Raw genomic sequence first — 25942 nt, 5'->3', positions numbered from 1 at the left:
CTCCAGTTGCATGGTCTGTGAGGAGCGCGGTGGGGTGCTCGTACAACCCGCTGGTGTAACAATTCATTTAGAAGCTCTGGTCCAGCACACCACCACCGCCACCCCAGCTCCCTGCAGGAAGCGGCCGTGCCAGTGCTGCCCAACTTGCTGCGCTGGAAACGGCTCTGGGAGTTTTCTGCTGTGCAAAACAACAGGCCTGGAAAGCAAGAGCTAGCAGCCCCCAGGCCAAGACGACAAACACCTTCCTAGAGCAGTGCTGGCCACAGCCGGGGCTACCTCAGCCTTGGGCACCAGCCAAACTAGTGCCTGGCAGGTGCCGAAAGGCCTCAAATTCAGGTACCTGTGGGATTTGACCAGCTTTAGGCCCTTGGGTCAGGGGTTAGCAGCCTACAGCCCAGGGAGGGATGTTAACCTGGCTCAGGAATAGTCTGTGGCCCTGCTGCAGCCAGGCAGTGGCGGGGAATCACCTGCATGGCTGGGCTGGAAGCCCAGGCCTACCATGGAAACAGTGACCCTTTGGTCCCACCACCCCCAAGGGCTGCCAACCCCTGCCCTATCCAGGCCCAAGGGAACCATATAGGTTTAAGTGCTAGCAGGGCTGGATTAACCCTTTAGGGAGCCATAGGCAAACAAACTCATGGGCCCCAGACCTGTTGAGCTCCACCCTTCCCACCCCCCAAACCCAGTGCTGCCACCCATGGGGAACGGGGCTTGGAGCTGCTGCTAGGAAGCAGCTGTTGTGGCAGTGAGGCCAGCAGAGGGGAGGGGCCTTAGGCACGTGCCTAGTTTGCCTATGCATTAATCAGGCCCTGGTGCTGAGATGTACTGTAGGGAGCCTGGGAAGAGGGAAGTGTGGTGAAACAATTCAGAAAGCCCGAAGGGTTTTGGAGCCAGCTCATAGCTCCAAAACATCACCACACAGAAGCTGCAACTCCTGACTCGCACTGCACATTGGACACCTCTGTGCAACTGCAGTTCAGAAGCCCTCATCGCAACTCCTGAGGACAGGTGCTCAAGGAGGAAGGGAAGTGGTGATGATAATGGTGATGATGCCCCCCCCCCCCCTTTGGTCCAGTCAACTTAGTGGTTGGAGCACATGCTCAGCAAGAGGGATAAATGAAATCCAGGCCCTCTTCAGCCTGAGGTGGTTGAAAGCCCCAGTTCCCATTTTCCAGGAGAGAGTACTAGCCAGCAGGATCTAAGATGGGGCCAGTGAAAGCACCCCTCTCACTGAAGCCACTATCCAACCAGAGTACAAGAATTACTTGGCCTGAAGGAAAGCAGGCAAAAGGGAGTGTGGCTCTGTAAACGTCTGACTACTGCCTTCCCTCAGGCAGGAGACGACCTGGGTTCTGGAAAGCCAGTTACCAGAACTCTTTGTGCATTTGCATTAAAGTCATGAGCCCTAGAAACAATGTCTGGAATCAAGTCTCCCCCCTACTTCCCAGGGGGAGCTGTAACCAGTACATTTCAGAGGGATGTGGTCTTGGGCACCCAGTTTCAACAGGAAGAGATAGTGGTTGCCTGTACCCTCACCTGTTTTGTAGTCTGGGGGCTAGTACACTTGCCTGGGAAGTGGGAGGGGTGGTTTCAAATCCCTGCAGGCAGAAGAGCCCCCATACTCCAGGCCAACTGCTCAAACCACTCAGATTCTAGGCCAGCAATTTCCAAAGAACTTGTTGCAGCACACTGGCATGTCATGAGTGGCAGAAGAATGCCATAAAAAAATAGCTGAATCAGTCCTGGGTTGGGCTGCCCTCCCCCTCCCCACCACCCCAGCAGCATTGGGTCCACAGACCAGACCCAGCCTACGGACCGAGTGAAGCCAAATTTTAATTTGGAAAAAACGTGTTCCCCGGGTATTAAAAGTTTGGGAAAGACTCTTTTAGGCAAACATGGGTAGTTCTGCCACCAGCACTCATTTCTGAATAGTCTTCACTTAAAGCCATTGATGTAAATTAGACATGTTTGGAGCACTCCTGGTGGACTATGCTTCTCCAGGGACTTAGGCAGAGTTGAAGTGTCACCTGGCCTACATCAGAGCCTGTGCAGCAGGTAGATGCCTACACACCCCAAACAGAACACTTCTGAGCATGCTGGGAAAGCCACCCAGAGATGCCAAAGGAACTCTGCAGAATGGAAGCACCTGACTGATTCTGGGCACTAAATGCCTTTTTGGTCTCCTGGCACCAAACCCATTTGAATTGCTTCTAAGGACCTGCATGCCTAAGCTCTGTTTCGGTACCTGCCGAAGCAATCTCAAACTGACCCGAGTTCTACTGAACTTATTGCTACTTTGTGCTGGTCAACCAGTTAACTCCGCAGCACAGGTTTATATATTCTTTTTAATTTAAGTCTTCCAAAATAATAATGCTGGGCATCCAAGGCAACATGCCCTATAGGGCTGGGCTTGACTTCCTGAGGCTGGATATCACCCCCCGCCTCCCCATTTAAGATGTTAGTTTGGACATGCAGAAATCCAATTCTATTAGATACAAAATACAATGACTTGCTTTTGAAAATCATGGCTCTAGTTCTGTGCATAAGCTTCCAGTAAGAGCTCAGTAGATCACCAGTATAATCTGCTTGTATAACAATTCATTTTGAAACAAGAATAGTTTTAGTTCTTATTTGCACAGCTAATGCAGTGTTACAATATTACACTTTTATCTTTAAAAATAGAAGTCTCACTTTGCAAAGAGATGCTGGGCACTAGAACAACAGGAAATTTGGACAATAATTTGCATACAGACAGAGTTGACAACTGTATCACTATAAAAAGATACTGATTGATACAAGCTATGATACAACTGCTACCTCTACATGATTTGTAGAGATCTCTAGTGCAACCTGTTCAACTTTACCACTGTTTCATTCAGGGTCAAAATTAGGGCAACTTAACTCATTGCATTGCTTTAGGATCATGCATCGTAATACCTGATGCAAGCTCCCAAACAGAAGCTCTCACTCCTTTTGTAAGGAGCTAAAAATTAGTACAGCTGACTATATCCTCAATCTCTTGCATTTCCCCCCCTGCCCTTGTCTTCCCTCCCCAAATTATACTTTTAAAAGGCTTTCCTTTACATGTCCAAAGAGATAAAATATCCCAGCCATTTCTCACAGCAAAAAGATTTCTCAGGTAAAAATATTCAAGGTTTTACTTTCTACCATGGGTTTTTAAGTGAAAATTTAAATTCAAGTGCGAGTCAAAGCTCAAAATAAAAATATTGAAAATGAAAAAAAATTGTTCTCTGCTTCTTTTGATCCCCAGGCTTAGCCCACCACTCTTTAGAATCCAGCTTTCTAAGGGAAGTTAAGAGTCAAATTCAGATGCAACAAACAGTTTTGTAAACTACATGTCAGGCATGTTCATGACTTGGCTTCCAATCGGCTTGCAAAACGAGTATAATTTACACAGATTTGTTATGGTGTCGAAAATGCAGAATTCATTACTTGAAAGCAGGTAATGAAACCTTTTTACCTCCTCTACCCCATCACATCCCAGGCCAGATCCAAATGCACGTTTGGTTGTGGGGTGAGCAGCATTAGGGAGCCACAAGGATTGATGCAGCTGTTACTTGCCAAGAGGTCACCTGTGAGGCTCTGTACCCTGGATTTCAGTAGCAGACCCCACCACAAATTTCCAGCACCTCTAGGAATTCCCTGGGCTGAATGATATGGCTCCAAGGGCCCTATTTCTGACAGCCATGCTTTAAAACATGGTTTTGCTGTGAAAAAATGGAACATTCTTACTTAGACTCTCCTTGCTGATAACTGCATTAGATGGCATGGCTTCCTGCAATGCTATTCAAGCTCTTAAGGGCTAGGGACACAAATTACACATGGACTGTGGACAAATTAAGTCCAGAAACTGGTTTAAACCTGTAACAGAACAGAAACTGAGTGCACATAAACCAGTTTTAAAATGGCTGAAACTGGTTTAAAATAAACCTGTCTGAATGTAGTATCAGACTTAACTTCTGTTCCAGCCCCCTTCCTGGTTTAAGTTATATCAGTCCCCCAGCATCCCAGCATACTTTGCAGCTCTGTGCTGTGCTGTCTGCTCCAGAAAGCAGGTCTGGCCCCACCTCTGTGCTCCCTAGCTGGAGGATTGAGGGCTGGCTGACAAAGGGCGGGCAAGCCTGGGTGGGAATGCAGCCCAGACTGCAAGAGAACCCCAGCTGGGGTTTGGAGTTAAACACCTCTTCCCCCACTCAAACTTACTGAGCTGTGACTGTGGACTACAAATCCTAAAAGCACCTGGAAGCAGGAAGAGCAAGTGATGAGCAATCCTACAGATTCCTGCTGCTGTGATTGCAGACTGCAAATCCCAGAGAACTGGAAGCAGCAGGAAGAGGAAGCAAACTCACAGTCGATGCTGGCTACATGCCAGAGAGCCGTGCTCTAGTGCCCCCCTGGCTTTTGCCCTGAGCCACTGCAGGCATGTAGCTGCGTTTCCTGAATCAAAGGTAAATGTCTGTTCACTTGTTTCAATTTAATCTCTGCAGTTTAGACTAACCTGCAAAGACTGAATCAATTCAGCATCAGGTTTTTTAACTGTCTTTACTTAATGGACATATCCCACCACTTTCAGACATGTGACTTCTAATAGCTTTTGCTCCACTTCCAAGTGAAAAGGAAAATCCATATTAACAAGGAAGCTTCCCAACCCCCTTCCCCCACCCCTGAGAAGTCTTATTTATTTTAGAAGTCTGGATTGGAAAGCAGCTAGTGAGACGTTATTAAAAACTTACCTTATCACAGAGGCTCTTAACCTTTTCAGGGTCAGGGCACCCACCTGCCCACCTCTTTTGAATGTGGTGGCAACTTCAGGCTGAGAACCACTGTTGGTGTTGCCTCCAGGTAAAAGTGCCTTGTGACTGCTGCACAACCAGCCTAACAAAGGTTGTGGCACATGCAAACACCCCAGCCACATTAAGGCATCTGATCAGTCTAAAGTGGCCTACGTAGGAGCTGCTTTGTGCTGTGTAGCCCCTTCCCAGCCTGAGCCCCCTATACCCTCCTCCTGGAAGAGACGTGGGTGAAACAGTCCCACACTCTTCTGTTTTCTGGGGAGAACAGGACTGGGAAAAACTGCTGCATCAGCCAGCTCTCAGCTTCTTTAGGGCTGTCAGAGCCATAACGCAGCAGGAGTGCACACAGGGCAGTTTTAGCTGGCCATTCCCACCACACTCCCCAGTTGAGAACCACTGGGTTATCATCTGCACTTGCTCTCGCACACAAAAACCTAAGCATGCACTACTTCAAAAGGATCACCACTTGCCCTGCTTTACTGTGGCAAAGGCTAACATTAAAGCAAATGGGAGGGTCTATTTAGATTAAGGACTGATTGAAGACAGCAGGATTTGGTCAAAGGGGAAGATGCAGACGTATACTCCAGAAGTTCACTTTTCCTTCAGTTCTCCCCAATAAAATCAATGCTAGTTACATGTGTTAACTGAAGGCAAAACTGAACCCTAAGGCTAGGGACAGAAGTTACACAAACTGGGTTAAGTGATCAGAAACTGGTTAAAACCTGTAATGGAACAGAAGCTCAGTGCACATAAAACAGTTTCAAAATGGCTAAAACTGGTTCAAGATAAACCTAGTTGAATGTAGTATCAAACTTAACTGATTTGGGTCAAATCAGTTCATGAAACTTCTGTCCCAGACCCCTTCCTGGTCCAAGTTAAATCCCAGTCCCCCAGCTTGCTTTGCAGCCCTGGGCTGGGCTGTGCTGTCTGGTCCAGAGAGCTGGGCTGGGCTGGCTGCCCCTGGGCTCCCTAGCTAGAGCAGTGAGGGCTGGCTGACAAAAGGGTGAGGGCAAGCCCAGCTGGGGCTGCAGCCCAGTCTACAGGGGGGAGGGGCTACTGCCCCCTCCCCCAAAAACCCCAGCTGGGGTTTGGGGCCAAGGAAAGGGGTTAAACACCCCTTCACCTGCTCAAACTTACTGCTGGCTGCAACTCTGAACTACAAATCCCAGAGGCACCTGGAAGCAGGAGCAGGAAGCGATGAGCAACCCTGCAGAGTCCCGCTGCTGTAATTATGGACTGCAAATCCCAGAGACCTTGGGGGCAGCAGGAAAAGGAAGTGAACACACTGTCAGAGAGCCAAGCACCCTCTAGCTTCTGGCCTGAGCCACTGCAGCTATGTGGCTGCATTTCATGAATCAAAGGTCTGTTTGCTTCTGTTTCAATTTAATCTGTGCAATTTAAACCAACTAAACTAGGCCAGCACAATGCTATTAACAAATACTCAAGATGTATTAAATCACTGATTAAATGCTTATTTTCTAACAGAGTCTTTAAACATCTATCAATTTGGATAGATGTTCAAACTGATACAGAACAATATTTTGGTCAGGTGAATTAACTGTTTACATGGGGACCAAATTCAGGACTGGTGTAAGCAGTGCAACTCCAGTAATTCCACTGGTGGTCCAGTTTCACCAGATCTGAACTTGGCCAATAGATATTAGAGGTCAGCAAATACTTTAAGCAACTTTTCTTTCACATTTTCAAGCAGATCAAAATTTAGTCTTCAGCTAAAATTGTGAAACTTTATGGATTGTCAATGGGCCAAATTCACTATAATGGCATAGCAGACCTACATGAAATAGTGGACAAATTTGGGTCAAATCAAAAGAAAATTTGACTCAACATATTTTTAAATTATCCCTTATATACATATTACAATGTATTCAAAATAATTTCCTCGCTGATTCTACAAACGGGGTGTCATTTAAATGAACAAACTAAGGTTAATTTAATTAAACTGTTAGAAACAAAATCAGGGATTCACAAACTATGGCATTTTATTTCAGAGGCCTTTGCTTACATTTGTACAATATATTACATAATTCTCCATTTTCTGCAGAACCTAATATATATTTTATAGCTTTTTTTCTATAAGCTTCTCCTTCCGTGTTTGTCAACAAATTTTTACAGTCCTGTACAAATCTGAATACTTTGAAACCATTTTCAATAAAATCAGTTACCTTAAGCACACACTACGAAGACTGAAAATGCTTTTCTTAGAAAAGTCAAATGTAAAGGATTCTGACACTCTAGCATCTACAAACAAAATGCTTTGAAATTCTTACATGTTGTATTGCCAGAAAACAAAGAAAAAACATGCCAGCCCCCATTTCCCCCAGCCAAAAGAAGTACACAGAACTACAATTAAAACAGTAAAACAATCTGTACAATAAAGTACTGTGTATTAACAGTGCCAGGTATTAAATAGCTTGAATGAACACTTCCGCAATATACAAATGTCTTACAAAGGTGTATAATTAACAGGAGAGAGCTTGGGATTCATACAACATAAAATCGATACAAGTGACAACAGTTGGAGTTGGTTTTGGAATTTTGTACAAGGCATTGTTTTAAAAATTAATGTCTACCACTCAGTTAGCTATTTATATTAAAAACAACTATCTTTTTGTGGCAGTGTTCACATCAGCAACCACAAATTACATTAACGCACCGTACTCCTTCCTGAAGTCCTCTCAGTTGCAGCTCATAATAAAATAAGCCTTACAAATGAAATATTTGTTGCTTTAAAGGGAAAAGAAACATTTACAAGAAAACACAAAAATATAACTGTTATAATCCATTATGAATAAATATACACTTTAAACTGGCTAAATACAATCTTTATACATTGTTTAAGATTTAATACAGTTTGTTAGCCATTTTCTTCCTTTTTCATAATGTATATTATCAAAATTAAAAAAAAATACTGATTCATAGAAAAATGGCAAAGTACAGTAGTAGTTCCATTCCAATTAATGGGTTATTAAAACCCAGAGTAATCTATTTTGCCTAATTCAAACCTGTAAACATTAGTCAGTCTTTTTAAAGAAAATCCTCATATTTGGTTATCAGGACTGATGTCAAACATCCCACTAAACTGCAGGTTTTGAATTTAATACATGTGCTTGACTTATACAATTAAAGCCACGATAAGGTGACTTAGCAGTTAAAAAACAATTAGCTTGTACAAATGAAAATAGGTTCCATATTTGTCATAAATAAATGGAAAAATATCAAATGTTCCAGCTTTAACAAAATACCAGGGAATACACATACAGTAAGCCATAATGCATTCCTTAGGCCCACCCAACAACTGTATGCTTACTGTACTGTCTCTACAGGCAGTGAGCAGCCCCCATTTGCCACAGTGGAAGGCCTTCGAGTCACTAGACTTACAATTCCCAGACAAGTTGGAAACAATTATTGCTTGAGGAAAAGCAGTTTGTTGTACTTTTTCTTCATAAAAGTGCACTTAAGTGCAAAGTCAGCTTGTCAAGAAACAATTTTTAAATACAAAATAGTGCTTGTCTGAATGTTGTGCCACCGTGCAGTATAAAAAAGTGGCCCTCAGCAGCCATTAAGTGCAAAGTGCTTTGGCCAGTCCTGCTGTCACCTGCACTCAACTGACATTCCATTTTGTGAAGAACTTGACATAGATGGTTCTGCTAAAGTTAACATAACTGCAGCTGTAATGGAACTAGAGGAAGGTGAGGAAGAAGATGATGTAGTAGCAGCACCTATGAGAGGAAAACATGAACAAGGGGTTAAATAAACATACACAAATCAAGTAAAACATTCTGCATGTCCATTAGAACCCTTCAAAGACTCTCAAAGCATTTTAAAACATTAGAGAAGCACCATCAGCTTGAAATCTACTCCATTAAAGTAGTAAATCAGCTAGAAACTTTTATCTGCCCCAAGTCCCCATGCCAGTTTTTGCATCTTTGCAATTATGTTTGTGTCAACAAGAGTGTAGAGAAACAGTCACAAGCCAGTGGTTTGGGGGTTAATTTTATCCACTGACTCCAGCAACTGTTACCAGTTCATTCTTTTTTAATTATAATTAGTTTTTTGTTGCCATGTGAACCACCTGGACAAATGGGGAAACTGAGTACGCATGGTCCATTTCATTCTATTCCAAGCAAAGTAAACAAATGAAAAAACAGCAGCAATGTTCTACTCAGTGGGTGCATCTATACAAGCAGCTAGCACGTAGCAATATACTCTGATGGAGTTCTCACCAGAGTTTATTTCTTCCGGGCGCAGCATTTACGTATGCACCCAGGACTGCAGCACACTGGGCCAGGGCAGAGCAGCCCCAGGCTGGCAGGGGACCTAGGGATTTAGCCTGCCAGCCCAGGGCTGCTCTGGCTCTGACTCAACGTGCTGCACAGGGGCTGGCTGGGACACAAAGATGCGACAGTGCAGGGCTAGCTGGCAGCCACCCTCATGCCCCAGCCAGCCCTGGTCCCATGCGTTTGGGTGCGCACAACTGCTCTGCTGTAGAACAGTATCTAACCTACAGCGGAGTTAATTTAGTGCACCCTAATGGGCGCACATGTAGACAGAGATCATAGAATCATAGAAGTAGGGTGGGAAGGGACCTTATAGATCTTCAAGTCCGACCCCCTGCCTGGGCAGGAGAAAAAACTGGGCTCAAATGATCCCAGCTAGGTAGGCATCAAGCCTCCTGTTAAAGACCCCCAGGGTAGGAGCCAGCACCACTTCCCTTGGTGCTGGCTCCTACCCTGAGCATCCTTCCTAGAGATGTGTTACTGTGGAGCCAATTAGTCTACTCCACAGTAAAGCACACATGTACATGCACCCAGTATTTTCAGCAATAGGCATCTTAGCTATTACTTAAAACAATAGTAGGTAAACATTTCAAAGAAGAGTGATTTCACTTGTTGGTATCTCTCCTTTTCAAGATTATTAATGAGGTGTAATGCCTATGCTAATAAGAAAGATGCTGTCTGGTAGTTAACATCATAGCGTTTTTTCAGTCAGCTAGGAAAAAACAGTTTTATAGTAAATTATGTTACTTTTTACTTAAAGACAATTTAGCTAGATATAACCTATGATCTTTCATATAGTTTTTATAACAGAAAACTGGTTTAATAATCCTTTTAAAAAGGTAGATCCTGCCTATAAAGCCAAAAAATTGAATTATTTTCTTATACTTCATTAACAACAATTGATGGGTGTCCTAAGTTCACTTTGTGGGGTCACTGAAGATTGTCATCTGAATTTTTGAAGAATTTCTAAAAAAGCTTTCCAAACTCTATTATGTGAAGGCCAACCAGAACAGCAAATGCATGCGTCACACATCAGATGGCTACACTGGAGTCAGTACAAAAGTAGTGACACTGTGATATTATAAGAACAAATATTTAGTTTTTTTATTAAATATACTACTATTGTAATTATTATTTTATATGAATTTAAGTGAAACTTTTGTACAAGATTATATATTCCTTAAGACCTTTTATAACAAAAGCACAGCAATCTTGTGCTACCAATGAGAAACCTAAGTGAAGTTAACCAGAAGAGGGAACTCTTCATTTGTTTTTCATTATCCAAACAATATGCACAAAAGTCAATGGAAAATAAATGAAGATGGAAAGTTTAAAATGGTAATGTCTTATAACTAAGAACGTTTCCACTAGGGAAAAGTACATGAATAGTCTCACCCGGTTAATATTAAAAATTAAGCACCTGCCCAAGTTACTGGACTGGGGCATAAGACCAAAAATTTATTTTTCGAATTTTCAAATATATATGTTTATTCTGACAGTGGCTTTTAAAAATATAGAAAGACTATTATTAGTGTTAAACACAATAGCACCCAAGTACTTAATTACACGGTCAGCATTCCTATTACTAGAACAACAAAAACAAAACAAAAACAAATCACATGAATGTTATGCCAGGTATCTAGGTTGTAGCTGTATTGGTCTAGAGGTCAAAGGAATCAAAACTCATGGCAGAAGTGATATCTTTTATTAGACCAACTACTGGATTCCTCATGCATTTTATGCTGCGTTTTTCCAGGGTATCCCATTTTTGAGGGAAAAAACACACAACAAACAGTTTTACAAAAAACTACCCAAATAAAGAAAAAAGCCCCATTCTTTGGAATTCTAATTTGGTGTGTAAAAAAACAGGATAAAGCCTTAAAGTTTCTAGGAGACAGATGGACTAAAATCCATCCTCAGTTACAATGGGTACCCCTACTGCATGACTACGACCAAGGACAGGTTTCAGCCCCCAAAACTTACTTTCCCGTTCCTTTTTCTTTAAGCGCTTTCTTCTTCGGTCAATGGAAGCTACCTCAGATTTTAAGGACAGGTAGTGTTTCCTGATTTCCTGCAATTTTTCTTGAAGAATTGTTATGCGTTCTGCACTTGTCATGTTTTCCAGGTCAGCTGCAAGTTAAATGACCAGAGTTAAATTATTTAAATAAAACTAGAAAGTCTTTAATAGAAACTTCGAGAAGTTTTAAGTAGGTGGGTGGTGTTCAGCTCCAGAAGTGATGGGAGAAAATAGAGAACCCCAAAAATGCAACAATTCATTTGTATGTTTCAGTGTAGACTTTGCTCTTCAAATAATAACACTGGGAGAGAGACAGATAAAAACTCATGAAGCTTAATAAGCAATGTTTGTCCTCAGGAGTAATCAACCACCACAGACCCAGTTCTTAGATGGGCATAAAGGGCCCAAAACAACTATAAGATTGTGTGCTTACCTCCCAACCAAGCTTGGCCAAAATGCAAGGCCAGCAGGGAATCACCTAATCACAGCCTCACAGTTCTGTGGTGTAGGCTGTCCTGGATCCAACAGTTTACAGGATTTATTCATTTAAAATCACTGTAGTGGGCCAAAACTAGTTGATAAGAGTAAGTTTCCACCTTGCTTGACATTTCACACTGGGAGGCTGGTGGGGTGTGTATAGCACAGGACCTGGGTCTGATGGTTGTAAGCCAACTAAGATTTCCCCGCTGCCAGCCTCATTCAAATCTATAGCTGGCAAATTACAGTCTGGAGAGCTCATTTGAGTGGGTTAGTGAATGGGGCCCAAGCAGAGTGGGTGCAATGGCCAGGGTTCAAGATACAGAACAGATCCACTTCCCTACAAAGTCTTGAAAAGGGAGAGCAGAAAAACATATGCTACTCTGCAATTAAGAAACAGAAGCTAAACAGGACTAAACAGAAAAAGCAAGGGGACATTGGTGTGTGTGGATTCTCTCCTCTCAATTTTGGTAATTCCCTTTTGCTCTGGGACTTCGCTCAAGACTCATTCAGGGCTGGATCCCAGCAATTTAAGATCAAATTCTTGGTTCCTTAAGATAACAGATGGTAAGTCCCTAATTTGCTGTTGTACTCCCTGTTGAAAGAAACTTAGCACTGGTGGCTCTGCCACATTCTGTGCCAACCAGCTTAAGTTGAAGGAGAAAATGTGTTGGTGCAATCCAGGTAGGAGCATGGCAGGATGAAGCAGAGCTCTACTGTGCCCAAACCCTTGGGGGACCTTACAACAGGTTTATAAGTGAATATCAAATTATGGATAAGGCAAAATAAATCTACCTTTAATGACAGAAATAAAAAGCAAATCGCAGAGGTTGCTTGCAGACATTAAAAAAAAAAGGAAAAGAAAAAGCATGCTTTACCAGAAGCAACAGCGCATTACTTCAGCCCAGCCCTGCAGTGTCTGTAAAAAATCAGGCGCTTCAGCAGGGCTTTTTAGCAGTTTAGATAAAGATGATTCAATCATCTATTAGATAAAAGCACCAAAAAAGTCCCACAAAAGCACCCAATCTTTACAGACATTGGGTGAGCTGGGCTGAAGTAACACACTGCCTTTTTTAGACATGTACAGGGCTGAGTGCATGAGTGTGCAAGGCAAGCCATACAAGGATGGGCTGAGGGATCTAGGCCTCTTAAGCCTAAAGAAGAGAAGGTTGAGAGGGGACTTGATAGCAGCTTACTGCTATATCAGAGGAGTGCATCAGGAGCTTGGTGAACAACTGTTCACTAGGGCACCCCTGAGGAAGACAGGACCAATGGATACAAACTACTGGAAGGCTGCTTCAGGTTTAATACCAGGGAAAGCTCCTTCACAGTTAGGGTGTCCAGACTGTGGAATAAACTCTCTCTGGAGGTGGTGCAGTCACCTACTCTGGAGGTTTTCAAGAGGAGACTAAACAGTCACCTTGCTGGGGTCACCTAACCCCAGTTGTCTTCCTGCCTAGAGCAGGAGGGCTGGACCCAATGATCTGCAAGGTCCCTTCTAGCCCCTAACAATCTATGAATTTGTGCGCTTAGTTTAAAGTAAAGCGCCAGGTTTTTTTTGTTTGCAAGCACCCATAATGGCCCCCTTCCTTAAATGAAAACAGGAAAACATCTGAATGAACAGAATGGAAAAAGAAAAAAAAATATCAATGGTAACACTAGAAGAAAGTATTAAGGGAGAAACTCAAACTAGTATTAGAAACCCTACACATAAAGCTAAAAATCTAAACCCTCAGTAAAAACTTAAGGGGTATGTGACGATATACAAGTGGCTTCCTGCCCTGTGACCGCAGTACATACCAAACAATGAAACTTAGTTTTATCTGAAAAAAGTTAAGAAAACACATAGCTTTCAGGGAATCCCCCCCTTCACCCCCCCCAACCAGAAAATGCCCGTCTTATTTCTTACTGCTTATTATAAGAGAAAATGAGATGTAATTTAAGAGAAAGCACTTACACATTTGAAAACTCCATTTGTAAACTTTAGGTAAGCGACTGTTTTGTTCCTTGAGATCAGACTCCTTCTCTCCATTTTTCCCACCTTTTCCAGGAGATTGTGTTCTGGCAGGTGATTTGGTATGGTGAGATTTCATTCCAGTAGAAACAGATTTTGCTGGCTGAGGTTTGGTCATACTTTCACCAGCAGAAAGATCTTCACTGTCGCTGCTGTTTGCTGAAGAAACACAAGTGTGAATTATTTAATTCATCAAACCAAAGCGACTCAGAAGCTCCTCAAGTGCTTGTTTCTTTTATACATATTACTTGATAACATACACACACGGTGTTACCTCTTTCAGTCAGTCTAGAACAGGGGTCAGTACCGAATGGCCCCTGGGCTGCATACAGCCCACCAAGGTTTTACCTGACCTGTGGAGGTGGGGAGAAACTGGTGGCATTCAGCAGCCCACCTTGGGATCAAGCTCCTTTAATGTGGCCCACCATTGATAAAAGGTTGCCGACCCCTGATCTAGAAGGGTAAAATTCATCCATGGTGGTAAAGGTCAGCACCCAGCCCTCTATCACTAAAGCCCAGTGTGAGATCACAGAGTGAGTGGCGACAAACAAAAGTCAGTGTCCTTCCCATATCGTATGAAACCTTCCATGGGTGCCCAATCCATTGATGTGCCCTAGCACTGAGGTGAGGGCAGAGAAGCTGCTACTGTATGGGCCCACAGGCACCAAAATCATGCATGTAGGTACAGAGTGGTCAAAGAGGTCTGATTTGTAATCTCATGACATGCCCTGAAGCAGACGGTTTGCACATGCATGTGCTTGTGAGAGAAATACAAATCAAACTACTTGTGCTGAGATTCCTGCATAACTATCTATACCTTGTGCAGAGAGAGTGAATTTTACTGCCCAGTAAATGCCATGCACTAAATACCTACATTTGTATAGATGTTGCCCCTATTGGAGGACAATACAGATGGAAGCATCTATTGTACAATTTAAATAAGAAAGTGGTCAACATATTAATAGTAACTACTTGTGAAGAAATTCCAATTTTGTTTCCTCTTTTCTTCATTTGGTTTACTTTATAAAAAGGGGTAATACATAAAACATAGAAATTAGCATAAAACTGAAGATGAATCACGTACAATAAAAAACAGCCAGGAATCCAAGAAATTCTCTAGAGATCTGTACAGATACCATCTGTTAATTATTCCAGTAGTACTAAAAGACCAATCAAGAACAAAGCCATGTTATGTGACACACTGTACAGATAAATACCAAGAGAAACGCTCTATCCCAAAGGGCTTATGTGCTAGTCTACACTGACCACATAGATAAGAGCTGGAGAAAAGGGACAGAACAAGCAAGGAAGGAGAAAACATAAAGACTGTGAACATAATTTTTGTTGTGTATTTATTTTGTTCTTTAAAACTCTTTCAGGAGGGTTATCTTGGACCAGAATTAACAAATTGGAAAGATGACAGAAAGGAGGTCACAGGAAGAGACAGGGTACAAGCAAACACCACTGTTCCCCTAGCACTACTAGACCACCTTTAGCTGTTGGATTCTCCCTGCCATTTCTTGACCACATGAGCAAACAGAGCAGACAATACGCCTGTGCACTTGCTCTCTGCATAGTTCTGGTTCCAGAGAATGCTGGCTGGAAGGAATGGCCTTTGCTAAATCAATCTGATCTTGTTCCCTCTCTCTCTACAGCAGGGGTCGGCAACCTATGGCCCACGGAGCCACTGGATCTGGCTCGTGGAGCTGGGGCTTCAGTGGCAGAGGGCCCTTGGCAGCATTCGGCGGCAGGGACTTTACCCGTGCTGCGCCACACCGCACTGCGGCCAGGTGGCTGGGAGCTTTCCCGTGGTGCGTCGCAGCCAGGAGGCAAGGAGAAGTGGCAGCAGGGAGAAGCAGCAGCAGCAGCAATCAGGTTCTAGTGCCGGCTCGCCTAGGACCCCAGCTGGTCCATTCCGGCCTGCCACCACAAGATTTTGCTGACCGCTGCACTACAGCAATATCTACTTGAACTACTTCGTACGTCCTTATGAAAAAAGTTATAAAAACATGTTACTTGCACAGAATTTCATCAATGGTTTTTACATTTTCCAGTTCCTTTGAAACCATGTACAGATTTGCATGCACCTGCTAACTTTTCCACTATGCAGAAAATAATTATTTATGATGAATACAGGCTCAAGTATAAAACGGTGCTATGCAAATGATAATACCCCTCTACTGTATGTCAAACCTGACCTTGCATAGTTCGTGAAGTTCACTTTTTTCTCCTTCATAAAATGTACAGATTTTGTCCCACTCCCCCAAACTAGTTCCCTGTTCTTTTGTTATTAGAGAGAGAAATCTTGTGAGCTGTCAAGTACTCACAATTCCCCTGATTTCAATTAGTTTAAAGCACTTAGTTAACTAGAGGATCAGGATCAGCAACAGCACAAGATCCTACACTCAGATCAAAAAGTTTCATGACTTCAACACTCGTGCAAGTTTCCTGATGATCAAATTCTTGTGTCATATTAATGCCCTCCCCACCACTGTCATTCAAACAGGAATCAACAATCCTGTACCTTCCAATCTGAGTAAAGCTGCTGTACTTACTAGTTTTGCTCTTCTTTTTGTTGTTCACAACTGATGTTTTGTGGCTCCTTTTCTGCTTTTTTGAGGAACCTCCTCCCCCCTGAGAATCTTTAAGTCTTTTCTGGCCTGTACAAACTACAATAAAAAAAAGAAGCATTAAATATGTGAAGTGCGAGATGTGCAGATAAAATTTGCTGACAAAAATGATTACGGGTTACATATTTACAAGCAGTAGATGAGTCAGTCAAATTTCAAGTAAACCAAGGAAATTTCTGGTATTCAAATACAGCAAAGTAAGCTATTTATTCAGATAACAAATCAATCAAGATCCACTCAAAGTGAAAGTTTCAGAAAAGAGCTCTACCCCTCTCTCATGATGTTATTAATAAGAAAACCTTTACTAGCAGAGAAGTAAACAGTATGTTTGGTGCCCAGGGCAGCAGAGGCATACCTGGCAGGGGAGCAGGAACAGAGGTTGGGGGGCTCAAGCAGCTGTGGCTATGCTTCGTGGAGTTGGAAAATGTGGCCAGAATCTAGCAGCAAGAGGGTTCACACAGGAGGGCTAGAGGATGCTGCCAAAAGCCATGCTGAGCAACAATATAAAATGCCAAATCTGACAGCAGCATTAACCACCTGGCTGCAAGTTCTCACCCTCCCCTGCTCCAGCGCTTCAAACCCCCACTTGCTGATTCCAAGCCACTTCCCTCCTGCTCCACACTACCAGATGCCACAGCTGGCAAGTCTTGGGCACCGCCTGCTTCTGTTTTGCTGCTTCTAAGTCAGTACCAGGCCTGTGCCCCTCCTTGCCTACCACTGGTTATGCTATTGTTTACAAGCCTTGGAAAAGTGGAACAAAGAGAACGAGTGATGTTATCAGGAAGCATATTTATAAAAAAAAATAAAAACAAATCAAAATTCCACCTATGTTTTAAAGGGGAAAAAAGGGTAAAAAAAAGACTAATTTAAGAATCCCCCGAGCTGGTGAAGCGGCAATAAAGTTAAGATCTCACTATCTCAAGAACAAGATGTAGTAGCATACTTGCTATACCATAGTCAAACAGCAGCACCTAGATGATAATTTACCATTCAGGACAGGTCCCAACAAGCATGCATGTGCAGGAGCAAACATTCCCCATGGGACAAACAGCAGCAGCACATATTTGTACCGCTCTTATTTGTCTCCGGGCATGTCCCTGCATGTGTGCTCCAGCATACAGCAAAATGATCCATGTTGGGTAAGGGAAGCCAAAGCCAGCACCTGTGCTGGCCCCAGCAGCCTTACCTGATGTCCTAGAGGCCTTCCAGGGCAGCAGCACCAAGCCAGCCTCTCAAAGCCTGGCCAGGCTCCTTTTCTGGCAGCGCACAATGCCACATGTGCTGCACCACCTTTTTTTTAAGTGGCATTTTTTGTTTTTTTTTTTTACACTGGGATCTCCCAGTTAAAAAACAAACAAACACACACACACAAAAACACAAAAAACTGCTGCACTACAAGTTAGCAGCATGGTGAACAGGTGCATATGTGCTGCGTGCAGTCTGCAGTGCCTCAAACTGCTTTGTAGCACTGCAAACCGCACGTGCATGCTCACTGGGGGACACCCTCAGAGTCAGAAGGGAAAACAAAATAAATAAAACCATAACATATTAAATCAGCTTGAAATTTTTTCTGTGGAAATGAAATTCTTAAAAACCAGTAATTTTTCCTCTCTCCATCTTTCTGCTTAGAGTTAAAAAAAAATTCTGCTGGCACTTGTGGCTTCAAGAGCAAAACTTGAATTGGAAGGGGAAGGTCAGAAAAGAAAATAATTCAAAATTCTGTAACTTCCTGATTTACAGACAATATGCACTCTTATAACAAAGTCATTTAAATTAAGAAACTGGGGACACATCCACATGTGCTATTACTATGAAGCAATAAACTATGGTGCACATTGCACCAGAGTTTATTACTCCCGGGCACGCTGTTTGAATGTGCACCTGGGACCGCAGCATGCTGAACCAGGTCAGAGCAGCCCCAGTTGGCAGGGGGCCCAAGGCACTGCTCCGACCCAGTTCAATGTGCTGTAGAGGGGTTGCCTGGGGTATGAAGATGCTCCAGTGTGGGGCTAGCCAGCAGGCAGCCCCCACACCGAAGCACCCTCATGCCCCAGCCAGCCCAGTCCTCATCTACATATATGTTGCTGCAGAGTCAAGTACTACACTGCAAGTTAGTACTTGTATATACAAATATCATCATGAGGTGGAATAAATTAGCTTACTCTGACCTAATAGCGGCACATGCATAGACACTGACGTTTTACTGTGCAGATAATTAGTCACCTCAGTAGCAAACATCTTGTGTAGATGTGCCCTGGGTGCTTAATATTTTTTCCAGCATGGGCATCTTGCATTTTACCAATGGGGAAGAATGCTGACAAAAATTAGAAAAGAGTATCCAAAATTGGTGCTGAGAGACCAACATTACAAAACATAACTTAAAAGAAGAAATCTTTCATGCTTTCAAACAGTAGTCATTTTCTTTTACACAAGACATAGGAGCTGGTAATAAGTTTACAACTGACTTCTCTTTAGCTGGAAAAAATGGAATTATAGACTTACTTTATCACTGGCTCAAAAATCTCAATTAATTTTTTTGTTTTTTCCCCCTCTTTAAAAAGAGTATTTTATTTGTTCTCTTGTAAGAAGTGTATTGAGAACAGAACTAACATGCATACTACATCTTCAGGACATTCTAAATGAGTAAACTTTCTGTTAGCTGCTTTGCTCTCAAAGGTAGCTACAAAGTGCTAAGATGAACAAGTCACTAAACTTATTTCAGAATCCTGTTCACACATCTGGGCAGAGAGCCCTTGGCAGCATTTGGCAGCAGGGATTTTACCCATGCTGTGGGTAAAGTCCATACATTTTAAAGGGTACAGTAGGGCTACTGTTTCCACTAAAAACATCAAATTAATCTTCAAATAATGGAGTAACAACTGAACATATTTTTTTTCCTTTGGATTACTATTTTTAGGCATATTAACATGGTTACAATAGTTACCATTGTATATGGAGAAAATGTAACATAATTTAACTGCAAAATTACTGATTTTTATAAAAACACATACAACCTTTAAATGCCAATTTCTATGCAATTGACATTTAAAGGCAGCCATGTAAAATAAAAAAGGATTTAGGAGGATTAAATACAGTTGCACCTGAACTAACTACCTCCATAGTAAATGTCTTGTGTAGATATGCCCTGGGTGCTTAATATTTTTTCCAGCATGGGCATCTTGCCTTTTACCAATGGGGAACAATGTAGCCAATGGATTCCACAAAATAGGGCTGGGGCACAATTTTGCAAACACTTGCACTTCAAGGTAGTGTCACTAAATTCATATGCACAAATGTTGGCAGGATGGGCCTTTTTCTCATCCACACTTGGCCCTAAGTAGGGACTTTCAGACTGCAAAGATACAGTATCTGAAAAAAGTGAAAAAAATCATTTTTGAGTTGCCAATTAAAAAAAAATCCAGACTGTAAGCTCTTTCCCTATTTTCAACATTTAAAAGAGTTCTGAATTTTGAATTACTTCCACAGAGGCCTCTGAATTCTAAAAGTTAAAGCCTACAAGAAACGCTTGAAAACTTATTCTAACAACAACTCTGGTCAAAACTGGACTGCTTTAAGTCATAAACACAATAAATGATGCTGCAGTATGTTGACTATGTGTGTATGAGATGCAGATTCCTTTACAAAATTCACAATTTACCCAGATCTTGAAAACTAGTTTGAGATTGCTGCCTAAGAAAACAAACTTCCAACATGCAGTAAACAAGAACATTGAGAAACTGTATTTGGATTTAAAAAATGTACTATTTTAAAATGTGACACAGACACTTACTATACTACACTCCACGCGTTGTATGGACTTCTGACACTATCTCTATAATAAGCCTTATTTTACATTTAAAATATTAGATTTCTTAATAAAAGAAAAGAAATATTTCCAGGAGGATCATCATCTACTTGCATAATGATTACAGACCTTATTACTGCACTATTTCCGTATATTTTAAAGGGTACAGTAGGCTACTGTTTCCACTAAGAACATCAAATTAATCTTCAAATAATGGAGTAAGAACTGAACAAAAACACGTTGGCAGTATTAAGCCATGACAGTCTGTTTGGGTTTTCCTCCTCACCTTTTTCAGCATGCTCTGGTTCTGGCTGATTACTACTGCTGGAGCTGACACTGGCATCAAAACCTGTTGGAGAAATATTTCCTTCAGACTGAAGGTCCTGAAGCTCCCCAGCCACACTATCCACCTCTATCGTGCTATCAGTTTCACTCTTGATGCTTCGGATCTCTTCTTGATTTGGTGCCAGTGTCTCAGAGACTGTTACACTGGATTGGTGTCTGTTGGATTCTGTTACAGTTACAGACGAAGGCGATTCGGGTGTTGTAGGAGGAGTATTTAGCACTGAATTACTACCACTGCTTGGAAAATCAACCTTCTTGTCACCCATTTCAGGTGGTTTCTCCTCAGCTGGTTTAAGGTCAATGTTAGCTGGTAAAGGTTTTTCAAGCTCAGAGCTGGGCAAAGAAGCATCTTCTTCTGTCAGAGTCTGCAGTTGCTCTTCTGCTGCAGCCTCCTCAGGGGAAGCATGTGGGGGTGAGGCTGCAGCTTCCGTGTCGGAGTCTGAAAAGAGTTCCTTTAAGGTTTTCTTAGGCCACTGTCCCTGAATACTTGACCACACATCTTTTCGGTCCTTTGCCCTGGTGTTCTGAAGTCTTTCATCTGAGTTATTTAGAAGTTTTATTCTTTTCTCTGCCACCTCAGAAAACCCTGAGTAAAAACCACTTGTCCGTAAAGACTTCCTTTTCTCCTCTAACCCATTGTATTTTTTAGTTGGAGTGACTTTTAGTTTAGATTTGTCTTCCTCTTCTTCATCCGAGGAACTGTTGCTACTATTTTCTAAGCCAAGGGAGTCTTTGCTTTTAGACTTTTCATCTTTTCTATTAGGTGACCCAGTCTTTAGACATTCCTCTGGGACACAATACCTTCGTTTGCCACGTTTTGTCTGTGGCTTTGTTGTTTTATCTACCATCTCCTTTTTGGCCTCCTTTCTCTTCTTTGTGCCTTCATCTTCTCCATCATAATCTGTATCATCAGATAACTCTTCCAGCTCTTTTCGCAGTCTTTCTGGCGATTTAGATGCTGTTTTGGACAATGCTACATCTGCAAGGACTTTTGCTTCTTCTGGGAGGGATGAGCCGCTCTGCTCTTCTTTAGGAGAGAGTTCATTTTTGTCCTGGCTCACAGTCTCATCTTGAGATTCTGCCTTGCCATCTTTATGTACATTCTGGGCACTTTGGTCATCTTCCTGCTCACTATCATCAGCAGAACTCTCAGAAGCTATTTAAAAAAAATAAGTAAATATATGCAAACAAAGTCAAGAGTCTGCTACTAAAATCCTAGGTTTTCATAGGCCCATAAAGAGAATGGAAATAATAGTAAAAAAAGATTAATAAACTATTTTACCAAAAATAAAAAGTTGTAATAGCTGGATTAGCAGAAATGCTGGTTTATTATACGGGCTTTATAAACTAAGCAGGAGTGGCCAACCTGCACCCCAAGTGGCATAGGCAGCCTCTGTATGGCATGATCAGACTGGGGAGGGACAACAGAGAAAAGTGGCAGATCAGACAGGGAACACAAGGAAGGAAACATGAAGTTTAGCATCAGATTAAGCAAGAAGCACGGGGCTGGGAGCACAAAGCAGAGCAGGCTGGGAAGGGGAAGATGATCAGGAAGGGCACAGAGCTAATTTGTGGCATGCTTGACAAAAATGTTGGCCCCCACTGTAATAAAGCATCTTCAAGAAACTTCTCTAAGTGATTTCCAAAAATATTTGGAGTAGCAGAGAAAACATGCAGTAGCACAATCAAGTCTAAATATTACTGCCATATTACTGCATATGCATATTCATCTTTTGTACAACGCAAATGAATGTGGCAGAAGAAACATTTAATATTAGACTTCAAGGCATCAGATGTTTCACATCATCTAGAAGTTACAATTTACAACAAAATTCTGGCCTGCCTTCAAAGCTCAAAATACAGAACTGTAGGAAGGAAACACTACAGTGTTTTTTGTCAAATGAAGGAGACCCATAAATCTAAGGTAAGCTTATCATCTTTGAACACTGTTGATACCATCAATTCAGGATCACTATCTGCAACTCAGATATAAAAACTTAAAAATGCCTGAAAACTGTCTGCATTCTCATGCTGTCTATGCATAGCAAGTTTCACAAAAGCCATCTTAATTCAGCTCAATGGTTGTAGTTAAAAATAATTAAATTAGCCTTAGTTCAAAAGTTCATGAAACGTTATGTTTACAAATAAAGGATAAAAATCAAGATCTCATTGAAGTCAATGGAAAAATCCCACCAACTTCAAATGGGACCAGGATTTCATCTTCATTTCTAAGACAATGCCTATTAACTTGTGGCTGAAATCAGTCTTATGACCATACTGTATGTGCTGAATTTGCAAAATAGTAAATGGCCACTGTCAAGTTTTTAAGTCTTTTGGGCACTTTTTATGGTTCGATATACAGAAGTACACAACACTGCTCCAAACGACTCCAAGTCAGTTTTGTTAATGCTGGAAGGGGCAAGTTTGGTGGATTTGAAAATTGACACACTAGCACACGTTTTAATATTGCTTATGTCTAGGACAGCTGGATACCTGGGGCAGCAACCCTGTCTACTAGTTCTGCTGATACTGCCTGTATCACCCCAGCTTAGATTTACAATACTGGCAATGCTTCACTAACCATGTATTAAGATAGCCTCTTGTCTAATCAGGCCTGGCAGTCTAAACAGCAGCAAGATCAGAGAAGGACAATAGCACATGGAAAAGGATAATGCGAGGGGATCACTAGAGAAGCGACTTATCTTGAAAAATCTTAAGAAGAAAGTAAGCTTCAGGAAGGGAAAGAGAGGAACTTGGAACAGGAAGTATCCAACTTCCAAGTGTAACAAAAAATGGAAAATTTAGAAGTAGGACAAGGAAAGAGATGGAGGGAGCAAGAGAAAAAAGGACTATGAAGGACACAAGCATCAAATGCCTCTCTCTCCTACTGGAAATAATAAATCTAATTACATTTCATGGGAGCAGGACTGCTCTCAGGAAGTAGGGACCTGAAAGAATTAAGCAAACAAGCAGCTAAGGCAAGTGTACATATACATTTGAAGAAAGAAATAAAGAGAGAGTTTGAATCTGATGTGATGACTGAAAAGCAGATACTGAGGGAGACAAGAGAGAAGGGGTCATGAATGTCACAGTCAGTACAGGAAAACAGGATGAGAGTTACTAGCAATAGACTGATGGTGATTAATAAGAGAAAAATATGGTAGCAATAGAGACAGGGAAGAAAGCATGCATATTTTGTTTAAATATTAAATAGCAATAAAGATACCAAGTAGAACATGCATTGCACTTTATTAGAAACAAGCTGAAGATACTTTCAGTTGAGTTCAAAGTGAAAAAGCCAGAATAAAGGAAACTAATGGAAGGCAGTAGGGCTGTGCAAAATTTCAACGAGTGTTTCGTTTCAAAGTTGTTTCGACACATTTCAAGCTCAAAACAGCAAAATTGAAACGAATCAAAAGGCTTTGAAACAGCTGTGAAATGAGATGAGGGCACTCTAAACATTTCGGGTTTCAAAGGACCCCCGTGGCGGGAAGCAAGGGAGAGCCACGGCTGCACTCTGAGCGGCTCCAACAGCCCTACACAGCTCAGCCCGGCAGCAGGAGAGCCAGTGGTGGAGCCACTCCGAGCGCAGCCCTGGCCAGTGGCTCTCCCGTCTCCCGCTACCAGGCTCAACTTCGTGGGGCTAGTGGAGCCAGTTGGAGCGCAGCCCTGGCTCTCTCCTGCCTCCTGCCACTGAGCTGCACTCCGAGTGGCTCCGGCCACCCCACTGAGCTGAGCCTGGTGGCGAGAGGCAGGGGAGAGCCACTGGCCACAGCTACACTTTAAGTGGCTCTGCCACTGGCTCTCTCCCTGCCTCCCACTGCCAGGCTGAGCTCCATGGGGCTGGCAGAGCCACTCAGAGTGCAGCCTGGCAGCAGGAGGTAGGGAGAGACAGGGCTGTGCTCTGAGCAGCTCCACCAGCCCCATGGAGCTCAACTTGCCCTCCCAGCACTGCTGGACTCCTCCTGGGGGCGCAGGTCTCCAGATCTGTGCACAGGATGACAGGAGACTGCCGCTGCTGCCTCAGGGCAGCAGCAGCACCAGTCTTCCTGGTGCTGGGTGCAAGCCCAGGCGGCAGCAGCAACCTCCTGTCATCCTGAGCACAGATCCAGGGGCCTGTACCCCTGGGAGCACAGGCCCACGTTGAGCACCCCTGGGAGCACCCCTGGGAGCACAGGCCCCAGATCTGCAAGCAGGATGACAGGAGGCTGCTGCTGCCAGCAAGTGACATGAGTTTTGCTTTTTGCAGTTTGAGGTGCACTTTCCCAGAAACCTCTATACATATCTCTTTGAAACTTGGCAAGATTCATGCCCTCAGAAGGGGCTACTATCCCTGCAATTTTCACCCAAATCAGGGAAGAAACAACATAGTTATAGGCATTTTCATGATTCCCCACTATAGCCTATTGGCGAAACGTCGAAATCTGTCGAAACAGTTTTGACAAAACAAAACGGAACAGTGCTTCAAAATGAAATGATAAAACAAAACACTGTCCCTTCGAAACAGCGAAACAGAAGTCAAAACAAAACGGTGCTGTTTCACGCAACCCTAGCAGCCAGCATAGATGGCAGGAATTGAAGTTGAGGCATGGCCACTAGTTGAGATTGTGAAGTTTCAGAAAGGCTGAAACTTGAGTTCTTCATTTTCTAAAAAGTGACTAAGAGACAATTAGGCATTGGCAGAGACCTGCATTCTGGTGTACCTATTAATGCCCCAAGGTCATTTCAAAATCAGAGGAATAGTCACAGGGCACATAAAAAAAATGCTTTCTGCTTTTGTGGCAGCTGCAGCAGAGAAAAGAAATCCAACAACAGTGAAGCTACGTTGCATTTTTCCACAGTAGCCAGGAGAGGATTATTAATCCCTTAGTACCTGGAAAATGTGTCTATCAATCTTTCACCTGAGGAAAAGTCCTTGTTACCTAGTATTTTGTTTTAAAAATATTTAAAAAAAACCCCAAACAAACCTTTCTGTATCTTCTGTTCTCAAGGTTGTGAAACTGAATTTCAGGGTCTTGGCTTTATTTGGATTGCCCTGGTGGGCTACCAGATTAGTGGTGCACAGAGAAGCATGACTTTCTTTACATTAAGAAGGACTAAAAAGTTTGGGGGGGAGAGGGGTTGTTTATTTTTAGTGTTATGTTTTATTGTTTTCTCCAATGAAGTATGAAAAATGTTACATCTTCCCCTTATTTTTCAGTTGAAAGTAGTCTTAGATACTTAGATACACCTTAAATGAAGGACTGGGATATGCAATTCTCAAAGAATCCTGACACTTTAGTTAAACAGGTATGAAGACACAGAAAAAGGGGTTTATACTTTATAAATAAAAAACAGTCTCAGAATCAGATTTCATTATCTTGATACTTGCAATATCAAAATCCTGCTGTCTTTCAAATTATTTAGGTGTTAAATGTATATAAAACATTCATAAATAAAACAGACACGTGCACAAAGAAGACTCAAGTAGTAGTAACAACAACAACAACATCCTAATGTTTGTAAGTTTACTTTTTTTTTTTTTTTTTTTTTTTTTTTTTTT

At 42.4% G+C, this 25942-nt stretch overlaps 1 protein-coding gene across 2 annotated transcripts in view; it reads right to left on the bottom strand.

The window, feature by feature from the left end:
* Positions 1 to 6789: 6789 nt before the first annotated feature.
* Positions 6790 to 25942, bottom strand: part of ARID4B (AT-rich interaction domain 4B) — a 185908-nt gene continuing 166755 nt past the window's right edge. For both annotated transcript variants that reach the window (XM_019527131.1, XM_019527132.1), the window contains 5 exons: positions 20342 to 21556; positions 16176 to 16289; positions 13564 to 13779; positions 11096 to 11242; positions 6790 to 8554 (listed from right to left, as the gene is read on the bottom strand). In XM_019527131.1, coding sequence (XP_019382676.1) covers positions 8427 to 8554; positions 11096 to 11242; positions 13564 to 13779; positions 16176 to 16289; positions 20342 to 21556 — 1820 coding nt within the window. In that variant the 3' untranslated portion in view covers positions 6790 to 8426. The remainder of the gene's footprint in view (positions 8555 to 11095; positions 11243 to 13563; positions 13780 to 16175; positions 16290 to 20341; positions 21557 to 25942) is intronic.

This window comes from Gavialis gangeticus, unplaced genomic scaffold, assembly GCF_001723915.1.
Source record: "Gavialis gangeticus isolate Ggan-Ray unplaced genomic scaffold, GavGan_comp1, whole genome shotgun sequence".
NCBI lineage: Eukaryota > Metazoa > Chordata > Crocodylia > Gavialidae > Gavialis > Gavialis gangeticus.
This window is presented reverse-complemented; position numbering and strand designations above follow the sequence as displayed.